At 36.4% G+C, this 13,297-nt stretch overlaps 1 protein-coding gene and 1 long non-coding RNA gene across 2 annotated transcripts; both read left to right on the top strand.

The window, feature by feature from the left end:
* The first annotated feature begins 1,847 nt into the window (after positions 1-1,847).
* LOC106660868 (mannose-6-phosphate isomerase) lies at positions 1,848-8,637 on the top strand. Its single transcript, XM_014383881.2, has 6 exons — positions 1,848-2,271; positions 6,390-6,531; positions 6,595-6,759; positions 6,821-6,988; positions 7,941-8,143; positions 8,287-8,637. Exons 1-6 carry the CDS (start codon positions 1,969-1,971, stop codon positions 8,476-8,478), a joined length of 1,173 nt encoding a protein of 390 aa, XP_014239367.1. The 5' UTR covers positions 1,848-1,968; the 3' UTR covers positions 8,479-8,637.
* Positions 8,638-10,673: 2,036 nt separating this feature from the next.
* LOC112127240 lies at positions 10,674-11,458 on the top strand. Its single transcript, XR_002910475.1, has 2 exons — positions 10,674-11,366; positions 11,429-11,458. It is a non-coding gene; the product is annotated as an uncharacterized LOC112127240 (long non-coding RNA).
* Positions 11,459-13,297: the final 1,839 nt, after the last annotated feature.

The following is a 13,297-nucleotide window of genomic DNA, read 5'->3' as shown; positions in this document are numbered from 1 at the left end:
GAGTGTAAATAAAATGGTCACAGGAAGTCTCCATAAAAATCAAGTAATAGGTGTGGTTGATGGTATTGAAAGACTTTCCGAATAAAAACACCTTTGAACCTTTCATTATATCAATTTTATTAAATATCCTATGTACACTGTTGTAAATCTCTCCAGGTTTACGGCTTTGTCCATTATTGAGAATTGCCTTGGTTTGCTCAATGGCACATCCTTTTTCTGAAATATGATTTACTGTTTTTCCCTTCTTTACAAAATATCTCAGAATGAAGAAGTTAACTTTTCTGCTCTTACAAAAAATAAATAACACACCAGTGTAGAAACAATTGTTTTCTTAAATTTCATTTCTCTACACCCATAACTCTATGAAAATAACTCAATCACCAAGTCATTCTATTTGATGTTAATGAAGATAATTTCAAAGAGTGCCCCCTAAAGAATCTCTACTGTTGTGTTAAAAATGCAGTGTGAATTACTGCATCTGAATTCGGCTGTGGCTGAATACTGCTCTCTGCAAATTTAGATATCAAATATGTGAGCCATTTTTCAAGAGAGTGGGTAAAATTCATCATCACTATTTGGCTATTTTTCACTCACAAAAATGTTTTTAATTAATTCTTTGAACAGTACGATAAATCTTTAAGAATTAATTCAATATACCCTCAATGCCTGGAATTACAGATACAAATTGGTACAGTAATCCAATTTTTAAGTTTAAATTTAGTGTTTTTAGACTCGTGTTTTTAAATTCTCCAAATTCTATTTATTAATCCATTTTGATGGTATTACATTGCTCTAGTCTTACTGGTCTTTAATTTAGCTTTCTCCTCGAAATTATCTCTTAATCAGTAATGTTTTTAAATGATTTCACTTTTCACACAAAATTTCAAATTTGTCTGTATCATCATTTGTAGATTATTTCTTCTAATTGGCTAAATTATATTTTCTTCTGATTTTTAAGGTGATTGTGTTAATTTGAATTTTCTTCCTTATTTAAAATTTAATGCTAATTGATTTTTTTAATATTTTGTTTATAATTTCACTATTTTTTTTCTTTAGTCAGAATTTATTTATGTCTAACTAGGACTTGCTCATTTTTTTCTTAGTACAAATTATCATTTTATTTGTTAATGCATTTTGCCTCACACTTTTTAACCACCCGTCTTGCTGTTCTTTTATTTAGCTTTCCCCTGGAAATTATCTCTTGATTTTTTTCTGGTGCGGTATTATATTAATTTTCCTTTTTTTGTTGTAAACATTTTATTTTAAAATTCAATGTTATTTTATTTTGTTATAGTTGAAGTAGTTTTGCTTTTTTGCAACGAACTTCAGCAGATTTTATACATACATTATATTTACCTTTACATATATTTTCATTTATATTGTTATACTTTATATATTGTATATTTCTATATTTAAACATTTTTGTAAATTGGATTAATTCCGTAAAATATATTATTATTAAAAGTATATATCTTTTTACTTAAAATAACAAATAATAAATGTTGAAAAATGGTTCATTTGCAATTAATAAGATTGTTTTGGCATATTTACCAATTTGAACTATTAAGCATTGGTTTTCCTGTTTTCCATTGAATTTATAACCAATTTTATAATCAATCGTATGTAATTTAAATTTATTGAAGATTATTAAAGAATTAATATTTCTTTGGGGTTCAGTAGTTGACAAATTATATGTATATATTGTTAATTGCATTTTATTACATTTTAAGGCAGCTATAGTATCTGAATTTTTAAAAACAAAGTGAATTTTTGTGAAAATTTAAATTTGAAAGAAAGAGAAAATTGTCAATTTTAAAGGGAAATTCAGGAAATTGTACTTTGGCCAATTAACAATGATAACCTCCTCAGAGTATAAACGTCAAAAGTGACATTTGTCAATACATTTATCAGTATATCTGGAAAGTAGAAATGAAAGATAGTTAGCAAGATTACACAAGGCTGCATACAATGGAGTTGGCTTGTGTGGCGCAATTGTATGACTGGGGCAAACTGGGAAGTTCCAGCCTTGTCTCACGTTTGCTCTCCTCTAATAAGAACTTTAAATTGGATGAAAACATCCCTTACGCTGAATTATGGATAGGTACACATGCCAAGGGGGAATCATGCATGCTCTCAACTGGGGAGACACTACATAGCTATCTGAAGAGGAACCCAAGAGCCCTCGGTAGCGTTTTGGACGATGACCTTCCGTTTCTTCTCAAAGTCCTATCCATACGCAAAGCTTTGTCTATTCAAGCTCATCCTGATAAGGTAACACTAAGATGTTTTAAAATAAACTATAGCTACTCATGACACTTGATAATCTTACTAGTAATTAATAAATAACATTAAGGAGTATATAAAAAAGGACTTTTCCAGCTGGAATGATCTAACTCTACTTTTCAATCTTCATTATTGGTTTTATTTGGAATCATAGCACTAACATACTCAGTACTTGTTGGATTTAATGAACGTTGTGATTAGGTTGAAATTTTGGTAATATTACATTATTATTACTTTTTCTTTTCACTGCACACAATATACTGCAGGATGTACAGGTTTGTAATATAATATTGCACAAAGAATACTTGACCCAAGGGTTTTCTCAACAACTCATTGTTTAGTCTTTGAGACAGTTTAATTACGGCCATAGGTGCCTTTTCATTTTCAGCCAACGAGTACTTCTTGTTGGTGGAATGGACTGTGAGTTTGTGGAACATGTATTGATAGGAGAGCTGATCAGGTTTTCAGTCTTAGGCCACTGTTGACAGTAGAGTTTAGGCCGCTGCAGCTGGAAGTTGCAGATGTACCAAATTGAAGTGCAGTCAGCCTTAATACTTAGTGTAAAGATCCCCAGAAGGGAATCCTAAACGGGGTTGTAAAAATTTAAGTTTGTTATAAATATTAAAATAGGTTAGCTAATTGTTGGGAAAGCGTATTGTGTCAGGGAGAGTAACCGGAGGTGGCCTGGAATCGCGGGAGCCGACCCGGTCCTTCTTGAGAACTCCAGACACAGCTAAAAAAGAAAAAAGCTGGCAACATAATGACAGCTGGACGTTTTCGATTGAGAAACGTGGGTCGATCCCGGGGCAATCACCCTAAAAAAATTGGCTGTTGTGCTGACGAGTGGCCTTATTGCTCAACCCTCAGGATTAGCTGATGCCCGGACTCATCCGAAATAGCTCAATGACCTGGAGAGGACAAAGGGCAGTCGGGTCACCCGGAAGCATAGCAGTATTTTCGAAATGCAACTGTTCCCCACCTCCTCCCTGAATGGATTGATATAAAAAGGACAATCAGAGAGTGGAGTCCGAAGAGAGAATCCGGGTGGAGTCCGCAGTTGAGTCATTCAGAGTGTCCCGTGGAGACGACGAGTGAGTCTGTCAAACGGAGTCAAAAGGGGAACTGGTGTGGAAGATTAGTCAGCGTAGTTCGCAAGATCCGTACCACCGAACCGACAAAACCGATGCACGTATTCCAGTCCTGTGAGTACAAATTTTGTCAATTGGTTTGCGGGAGATTTGGAGAACAGTTGGGCGATTTCGGGCTACTTTTAGTACTACGATCCCAATAACTAAGCCCCTAGTATTAAGGTTTCGTTATAGAGAGTAAGAGCATTAGTTCTATTTAGAATTAGTCTTCCAGTAATAAGTTTTGCATATGAATTGTTTAATAGGAAATAAGGGTTGCTATTTATAAGAAGGGTTAGGGCGTTATTCACTAGTTGATTATACATATTGGGAATTGTACAGTCATATCAAATAAAGGGACCTGGTTGTCCTGTCTGAATTGGTGTATCTTTCCCCCAAACCTCCTTGTCCAGAGTTAGTAGTAAATAAGTAAAGGGTGTTCACCCATCAAGCCGAGCAACCTGACAAATCTTACCCCTAAAAGGCTTGATGGGCCGAGAGTGGAGTAGCTCGCTACCCTCTCGGAGCAACCTAGTGAGAGACGGTATTTGAACGAGCCGCGAGCCGCGCGCACGGAAAAAGGGAAACCGCTCATCACACTTAGTTTGGGATGAACATTTTTAACTTGCAACTTTATGATCAAATCCTATTAAGCTTCTGTAGCGCCTAGTTGATCAGGTTTTGAGTCTTATGCCACTATGGACAGTAGAGTTGGCCACTGCAGCTGGAAGTTGCAGATGTACCAAATTAAAGTGCTATCAGCCTTAATACTTAGTTTGGAATGAACATTTTTAACCTGCAACTTTATGATCAAATCCTATTAAGCTTCTGTTGCACCTAGTTGAGGCTAATAAAATAAACAATTGCATGCCTTGAGCAAACTCCTTGGTCTGAACCTTTCTCCATGTATCAAGTGGTCTGTGCGAAGGCAATGTACTTGTCATTGCAGCCATCATTTTCGATGCTTCCATCGATCTCAATTCTTCACGGCTGAATTTTGTGAACCCCCAATTCTTGGAAACAGTTTTTCTCATCTTCTTTCTGGAGAATTTTAACTTGGGTCTCCTCAACGATTCAACTGCTGCAGGTTTTGGTCAGATGACCTAATACTTATAATAAGCTGTCAAATGTATACACATCCGACCTTGGGGCATGCCAAAAGTACCTCTCATTCAGTCTGGAATTTTGTTTATTATGATGACATGGAATGGATGGACCACATCCTGATGTGGAACCGGTCCTTGTCACAGTTCTTCACAAGATTTTTATTCGTGCAGATATGTCTAGCTTAGATGAAAGTTGTTCAAACTCATCAAAGACAAGATCAAGGGGGAAATTATCAACTTTTGATTTCTTTTTCCCAAGATCAAATATCTTGATCTTTGAATCAGTCACACCTGGACAGAACCAAGATTTGGGGGTAAAGCTTTTTTGCAGTAGTGATTGGCTTGATGGTGTCCATTTGTAAGATGCTATTGAGGGTGATTCATATCAAACTCTTGAATTCCAGTATTTTCCTTCTAAAAGATTCCATTTGGGCCAATTCAGAACTGCTGAGATTTGAACCTTGGCTTTTTAGTGATGAATCACCATCTCAGTACTTATCAGTAATAGTCCCAAGGGCTATGTTGAGATTCGAACCCCAAACTACAAGGATGGTAAATACAAGTCAAATGCCCTTACTACTTAGCTACAGCTTCCTAAACATAAATAAAATTGTTTATTGTTTACTTAAAGTATTTAAGTAGTAATTAAATGCATAAAAAAAAATTTTAAACTGAGATTTGATAGGGTCTAGCACCCAAGCACAAACTTAAATGCTTAATTATAAAATAAAACCAATGAGATAACAATTAATTAAGGTTTTTAGTTGAGATGAAAAAACGTTAATGGCATGAGAGTGATTCGAGCCCACGACCTTCGGCTTGATATGCCGCTGCTCTACCACCTGAGCTATCGTGACCTCGATCCACTCGGACATCAACTCCCCATCTCAACCCCACCTTATGAGTTTTCCCTCCTTTTGCCATTTTTCGAGTGGATCGAGGTCACGATAATCAATCCAATGAGATAAGTTGATCCATCATATTGTCCAAAATGCATTCTTCCATTTATATACCATAAATTTGTATAACATAAATAGGTCAACTATGAAAACTTCTAGGACTGGAATCTTGTCTTGACCGTCAAAACTAAACTTCTTAGAGAAGACTGTACTGTGACCAATTTTGGAATATATACTGGAACTGTGGGGTTCTGCCAAGCCATCCAACATTCAGCCCATCCAATCCTTTCAATCAAAAGTCCTCAGGACAAATTGATTGAATGGAGAACAAAGTACTCAGTGTAAGTTCACATTGAAAAAAGTCTTGCCTTCCACTATACATAACCAGATAGGAAAAAAGATACTGATCTATCCAAGTCAGAAACTTTGGACTATGCCTAAACAGCAGACTGGCAACACAAGACTTAAGAGACAACAACTTACAGAAGACGTAGACAACTATGAAGACTTGTAGGACCAAAATCTTTTGACCTTCAAAACTGAACTACCTCTATATGTGACATTAGTGTAACCACTTTGGATATAAGGGAGTAGAACTGTGGGGTTCTGCCCAATCCAATATCCAATCCTTCCAATCAAAAGTCACATTGTCAAAGCTCGTTGCTACATCACCAGCCTCATTATTCACAACGACTTCATCTTTCCTTTTGACAACAAACTGATCATTGGATTGCATGCAACATTTCTCACCAAGCTTTCGATCCATCCTAATCCTACTGTCCAAGTCTTATCTACTATTTCCCATGCTGGGAAATTTCCATGTTGCATTAAACAACAATGGCCTTGAGACCTCCTTGCCCCTTAATCCCTCGTATTGAGTGCTTGTGTTGGTTGGCTTCTCATAGCGTGTGCCCTCCGGGTGCAGTGCTGACCAGAGGGTTAGTGGTATGTAACATTCTTTTTAAAATTTTCAGGAGTTGGCTGCTGTACTTCATGAACAGAACCCATTGATTTACAGGGATGCAAACCACAAGCCAGAATTAGCAATTGCAGTGGACGACTTTGAAGTACTCTGTGGATTCAGACCTTTGGAGGAGATAAAAAATTTTTTAAAGCGTAAACTCCCCCTATTGTTTAAATACCAAAAATTGAATATTTACAAAATTTTGATTTAATTAGTCATTCATGAACTGCAAGATATCATCCCAATCAATGTGTACCAGGGCTTTATAAGAAACGCAAATCCATCATCGCTCCAAGCGGTGTTTACATCATTAATGACTGCTTCGGAATATAGTGTCCGAGGGTCACTTACAAATCTTATGAACCGTCTCAAAACATCAGGTAAAAATACTGTTACTATTGTGAGCTAAAATGATGTAATTCTTTCGTATTTGATGTACAGTCGATGAAATTAGAGATGCACAGTTGTACCCTATACTTGAAATGCTTCAGGAACAACACCCAATGGATGTAGGGATTTTCTCAATTTACTTTATGAACTACATTAAACTGAAACCCGGAGAAGCAGTTTTCATTGATGCCAATGTACCACATGCATACCTCAAAGGAAGTGGGTGAAAATTACTTTACATATTAAATTGTGTGTTATTAGTGTGTATAAGATATGACTATACTCAAATTTGACAATTAATACGTTACATGCTATATTCTTTTATTAAACTTTTTACTGTTATGCTTAATAATTTAAGCAAAAATTTGTATTTACAATATGCACAATTATTTAAAAATTATATTTTGAAGGAATATCAACCCAAATTTAGTATAAAAGAAAAGAGGAGATCTAGTTGAGGTCATAACATTATCCTTTTTCTTTTGTTTTTAAAAATTTTTCTATCAAACCGAGAAATTATATTATTTGATTGTTATGTGTATAGATAGGAGTGCAGAATTGAACTTGAGACTTCTTATAATCCCCAAGAATCGTCTACTTCAGGTCTTGACAGTCCTTAGTAGATCTTCCTTCTTATCTGCTCTGTTGTTGAAGTGTTCCAGACACTGACAACACCTAGATTACTTCAGCTCCAATCATGCAATATTTAAACCTAGATACTCTCCCACTCTCATTCATTTTTAAAATATTTTTTCCTACTTACATACCATTCACTCAAGTAGGGTAGTGGGACTTGATTATTCCTTCACCACCCTTTGTACATAACTAATATAATTGAGAGTGATGGGGTGCACAATCCACCTTTTGCTACACTTTTACGATGTATATTTTCAACCTCAATAAACCCAAAAGGGAACTCCAAACAAGATGTCATATACAATAAAACAGCCCTGCTTCCTCCAAAAATTGGAATATGGGATCAAAATACTTGTTGCTGTGCTCAAGCGCTATTCTTATATCAGGTGACATGTAGCACAGGAGTGACACCCTTCTATTATATTTGTTTTATTAAAATAAATATTCAAGTTCTATAAAATATAAGGAAATATATCTTTCTCGGCATTTTATTCATAAATTTGTTTCTCAAAATGAGATTTGGATCATGTTTTAGACTGTGTTGAAATAATGGCCTGCTCGGACAATGTTGTGAGAGCTGGACTCACTACAAAATACCGTGATGTTGATACCCTATGTATGATGCTAAATTACAAATCATCAACTGCCAGCGAAATGATGTTCAAGGGAAAGAGGATAGATGAATACTGCACTGTTTACAAACCACCTGTAAAGGAATTTTCAATCACCAGAATTTTTGTAAGTGTGCCTTAATTATCAAATTTAAATATTTACACTTATGTGCAGGGGGATTATTATTATTTTTTATTAACGTAATTGCTGTTACTGGAGGAAAACTTGGAAAATCTAAATTGTAATATCCCATTTTTATTTTGTTTTAGGCCCCCCCTAGCAAAGAACATGTGGTCAAGTCGAATCAAAGTTGCTCCATTATTGTCATCGTACAAGGTACAGGAAACTGTCCTCAACTTGATATCCATCCTGGCACCGTGGCATTTCTTCCAGCTCGAACTGAATTGACCATTTTGACCACGACCCATATGCTGCTTTTCCAAGCTTTTTGTCTGATTTAAAAACATCAAAACAATTATAATCTTTAACAAGTGCCATTTTAATATGGTTAATTGATTAGCTGCTATTACTATTGGGCAGATCCAAAAATAAACCTTGTGTTGATACCTTTCTATATGATTTAATGAGGAATAAAGTTTATTTTTGTATTGTGTAATTGATCCATTATTTGTTTTTAAAATATAATTTGTAAATTGTCTAGCCTCGGCAACAAAGCTAACATTTCTTTCCTTGTAATTCAATATCTTTCATTTCCGTAAAATAATGTTATATAAAAACTAAAAATACACGAGGCCATGGCCCATGGAGAATTTGGAAAAATGTAAAATAATATTAACAAGATTCACTAATTTCGTGGTCTGCTTGACCAATTAATATATTACAATTATTACAATTAATTGAGGTTTTTTTTGTTGAGATAAAAAAGTCAATGGCACGACCGGGATTCGAACCCACTATCTTTGGCTTGATACGCCGCTGCTCTACCACTTGAGCTATCATGGCCCTCGAAGGAGGGAAAATTCAAAAGGTGCGGTTGAGATGGGAAGTTGGTGTCCGAGTGGATCGAGGTCACGATAGTTCAAGTGATAGAGCAGCGGCGTATCAAGCCGAAGATTGTGGGTTCGAATCCCACTCGTGCCATTGACTTTTTACCTCAACAAAAAAAAACTCACTTAATTGTAATAATTGTAAAATATTAACAAGGTTGCAAATAGGTCACACCCGTCTCACACACGGTCACCTCTTAGTGGGTAGAAGTCAAAAACGCTGCCTACTCTGTGGAAACCTGGTAACGGTGAGACACCTATTAGAGGAATGTGATAAGTTAAGAGAGTACTGAGAATGGTGTGACCTACCATCTAATCTAGAAATAGTTCTTAAGCATAACAGTGACTTCAAAGATAATCTTATTAGGTACTTAAAATTGATAAATGCGTATGGATACATATAATCAACCATACATGGTATATCTCCATTTTGCAGTGTTAATATATTTATTAGCATGGGTGATGCGGTATGTCTGGATGTGGCTGTGACTGAATATCGAGTAGCTCACGGCCCGCCAAATTAGTTTAGGTATTTATATATGTGTTGTGTGATGTGAGAGACAGGTCACTGCTAACAAGATTGTAGTAATACTACCGAGATGCTGCGACCTCTCCAATATAAATGTATTTCTTAGCGTGGATGTTTTGTATAAATGGACGTGGATGTCGAGGAATATCGAGTACTCCACAAGCCTGTCAAAAGGAAATTAGTCTAATGGATGAATGAATTTCTGTACATACTGTATGAATGTATTTATTAGCATGAGCAGGAAGTTGGTAGGGTTATGTATTACCGACTTTTTAGTAGGGACAAACATAGTTGTAGGGGCAGGACCTCAGTCGTGTACCTGTACTCTGAGCCCTGCCAACTGTAGATTAGGTAATCATTTTCTTAGTGTGAGTGGGTATTGTTAATGAGTCTGTAAGTATTGAAGTATTTTTAATAAATCACGTGTGGGATGGTAGGAACGAGCAACAAAACCATCCTCTGTTTGGTCGGCAGGAAACAAAATTAAAAGAAGAGATATAGTGAAGTTGAAATGAAACAAAGAAAAATGCGAGAAACGTATATAAGTGAGGTGCCGGCAATGACCTAATAGTTGGCCGGTCGAAAAAAAAAACACTATATCAGACTTATCCCTAACTGTACCTGAAACTGTTGAAGATCTTTGCATCATTGTTAATACCCAGATAAACTTTCAAACCACATTAGTAAAACTCTTTCAAGGGCAAACAAAACCTAAGGGTGGCAGCTTGAGAATATATTCTATTGCAAGTGAGGGTGTTCTTGAGAAAAGGCTATTCTTTGTAGGTTTCGTAAAATCCCATTGAAATTTTATTTGAGTTATTGCAAAGTGGTTCATGACAATCAACAGGTAGTTTGACATACCCTACTGCATGACAGGAATTACTCAAATAAAATATATCTGTTGTGACCTAAATGGATAATTTTTGATATATTGTATAAGGTCTCTAATCATCAAGCTACACAAAAAGAGGTATATCACATAATTGGCAGATTTACCAATTCATATTTAGATTGGGTGGTCTATTTTTAAAATGATAACACAAAAACATACATGTTAGTTTTGATGTGAAATCATTACTTTAAAATTACAAATTAAAATTATTAGCTTACAGAAAAAAGTACCAGGTGATTAACTAGATAAAATAAATTTTTTGTTGTTTTAAAATGTTTTCAAGTTCTTTTGCTGTGACAAGGACGGGAAAATTTCTATTAAAAAAGATCGATATTAATGATCGAATCATTGACATGACATGGTCGACAGGGGCCTGTTATATAATCACATTCACAGTAACGACTCCAGTAGCACATGAGCCGGAGGGGAAGAAGGGAAAACTATACATCAGAATGAAGTTTGACCAGTGTAAAACATATGTTTGCATTTTGACATAGTAAGGAGTGACGTCCTCTTTTCCAGGGATGCTCTTGCGTTCGGCCCTAAACCTATATCGCTTTTAAATCCTGCTTTCTTTTTAATCCGGGGTAGGTTTTTAGTATTTCGGCATTTATCCGCCTTGTTCGAGAATTGGTTAACACGGTGAAAGTGTCCAAGACTTTCACGCACACTACAAACCGTTTCAGCCGTTTGAGAAAAGAAAAAAAATCACGTTCTTCCGATTCTCCTTTAGGTCCGATGTGTGCGAGACGGCCTCAAGACCTATTGGGCTCCGAATCCGTTCGACTTGATTCATTAGGAAGGCGAGTGTTTTTCTTTCAAAATATGGGCTAACGAAAAAAGTTTTCGATATGGCTGTTGTTATTGAAACGACGTTGGGTGACATCACGGTCGATCTGTATACAGATGAAAGACCACAAAGTAAGTCCTGCCTTCTTTCTTTTAATTTAATCCACCTGACCGTCCGTTCTATTTGTTTGCAGCATGCAAGAACTTCCTCAAGCTGTGCAAAGTAAAATACTACAACTTCTGCCTTTTCCATTCGATCCAGGCCAACTTCATCGCACAAACCGGAGACCCGACTGGTATCGGAACTGGAGGAGAATCTGCATTTGGGTAAGTCTACACAGCACATTCAACGAGTAAAGACCTTAATCTAAATCTATACAGAACAGGTTTTACCCTCAGAATCCACCCTTTGTGCTTGGCCTGATTTAAAAACCATAAGTTATGAAACGATAAAGTTCATTACAACAGAAACGTTTCTCATGAGGACAAAAGTAGTGATACGATGACTGTTCATTAGCATGAGGTTTTATTGTATAATGTGTATGTAATGATTATTTAACATAAATGTAACTTATTAGAGGTTTAGAGGTACTTGCGTGGTGCAACCCTATAATGACATAGATATCCGCTAAGAAAGGATTTTTTCAAATTCCATCCCTAAGGGGATATGGACAATTGTTTACCAAGTATAGACAATGAAAAGGCGGATGGCCTAGCCAAAAAAGGTTCTAATACTGCGTTTGTCAGGCCACAACTGGTATTACCTCACTCTATGAGCACAGCGAAAGAGAGTATTAATAACTGGGGCATGAAACAATTCCTTAGGGAGTGGAAGTTATCCCCCGGACACAGACAATCGAAAGAGTTTGTTAAGGCGATCAAACCAGCAGAATCAAAATGGCTATTTCTATCTCAAGGACGGGAATTAGGAAGCTGATAGGTATTCTGACGGGCCACTGCCCACTGAGAAGACATCTCTTCGTAATGGGTATTCTACCAGATCCCTTTCGTTTTTGCGAAATAAAAGAAGAAACGGCAAGGCACTACCTCGCAGAGTGTGATAGGTACGCCAGGTATAGATTCGAAACTTTTGAAGGAGAGGACATTACCAAATCACTCCCCGAGATAAACTGGTCCAAAATCTTGGGGTTTGTGAACAAGTCCAAGAGGTTTATGCAGGACACGTTAACAGACCAAGACCCGGACTCTTTAGGGATGGGGTACGAGTCTACCCAGGCATTTAATCCTTCAGGTCTTGGTCACCCGCCCTGTGTAATATATATAGAGGTTTAGAGACAGAAACAGAATTAAACACAGCATCAATAACAGAACAGACACAAACTCAGCTATAGCTACTGTGATAACCAACCAACGTCAGGATTATGGGGTGGAGACTGGGGTAGAAGTAGTCTTACATGGGCAGAGGAAAAATTAACTTCTATATTAAAAAATTAATAGCTACAGGAGTGGAGGGCTTACGGGAAACAGACTCGTCAAATATTACAATCAGTCCTATTATACCCTGGTGGTAGGTCTAGGAGGAATTTAACAATGGTGGGAGAGAAGGGTGTTGGTAAAGTCTTATCTTGGGAAGTCGGTACAAGGGGGAAAGCTTTTAAAATAAAATATTTAGGAATAATTGGAATAAGGGATATTACACTACGCTCATGTCATTAATCAAATTCTGTATCAATAACATACAATACAACATGTAAAACAATCATTACACTCCACACATCAAACAATTCTACATAGTCTAAATCCCCAACAATTTTCTCTCCTTTCCCTAATAATCCTGTCTATAATAATCTTGTAAGGCTAACTAGGCCCGATTGACAAACCATTACCCCTTTTTATCCATTGGCGGTCCCTTTCACCTTAAAGAAGCCGACCTCCTCATAGAAAAATGATTCCTATCCCTATTTCCTTCCCCACCCCTTCAAAATCAAACATCTAAACAAAAAACAATATCTTACTATCGGGTTGTCCGGAAAATAATGCAGGATTTTAAGTTTTCATTAAAAAAAATCTATATAAAATATTCTGTTTACGTTTACAGGATT

The sequence above is a fragment of the Cimex lectularius genome, unplaced genomic scaffold (assembly GCF_000648675.2).
Source record: "Cimex lectularius strain Harlan isolate CLEC.00 unplaced genomic scaffold, Clec_2.1 scaffold177, whole genome shotgun sequence".
Classification (NCBI taxonomy): domain Eukaryota; kingdom Metazoa; phylum Arthropoda; class Insecta; order Hemiptera; family Cimicidae; genus Cimex; species Cimex lectularius.
Note: the sequence above shows the minus strand (reverse complement) of the source record. Positions and strands in the feature narration are given on the sequence as shown.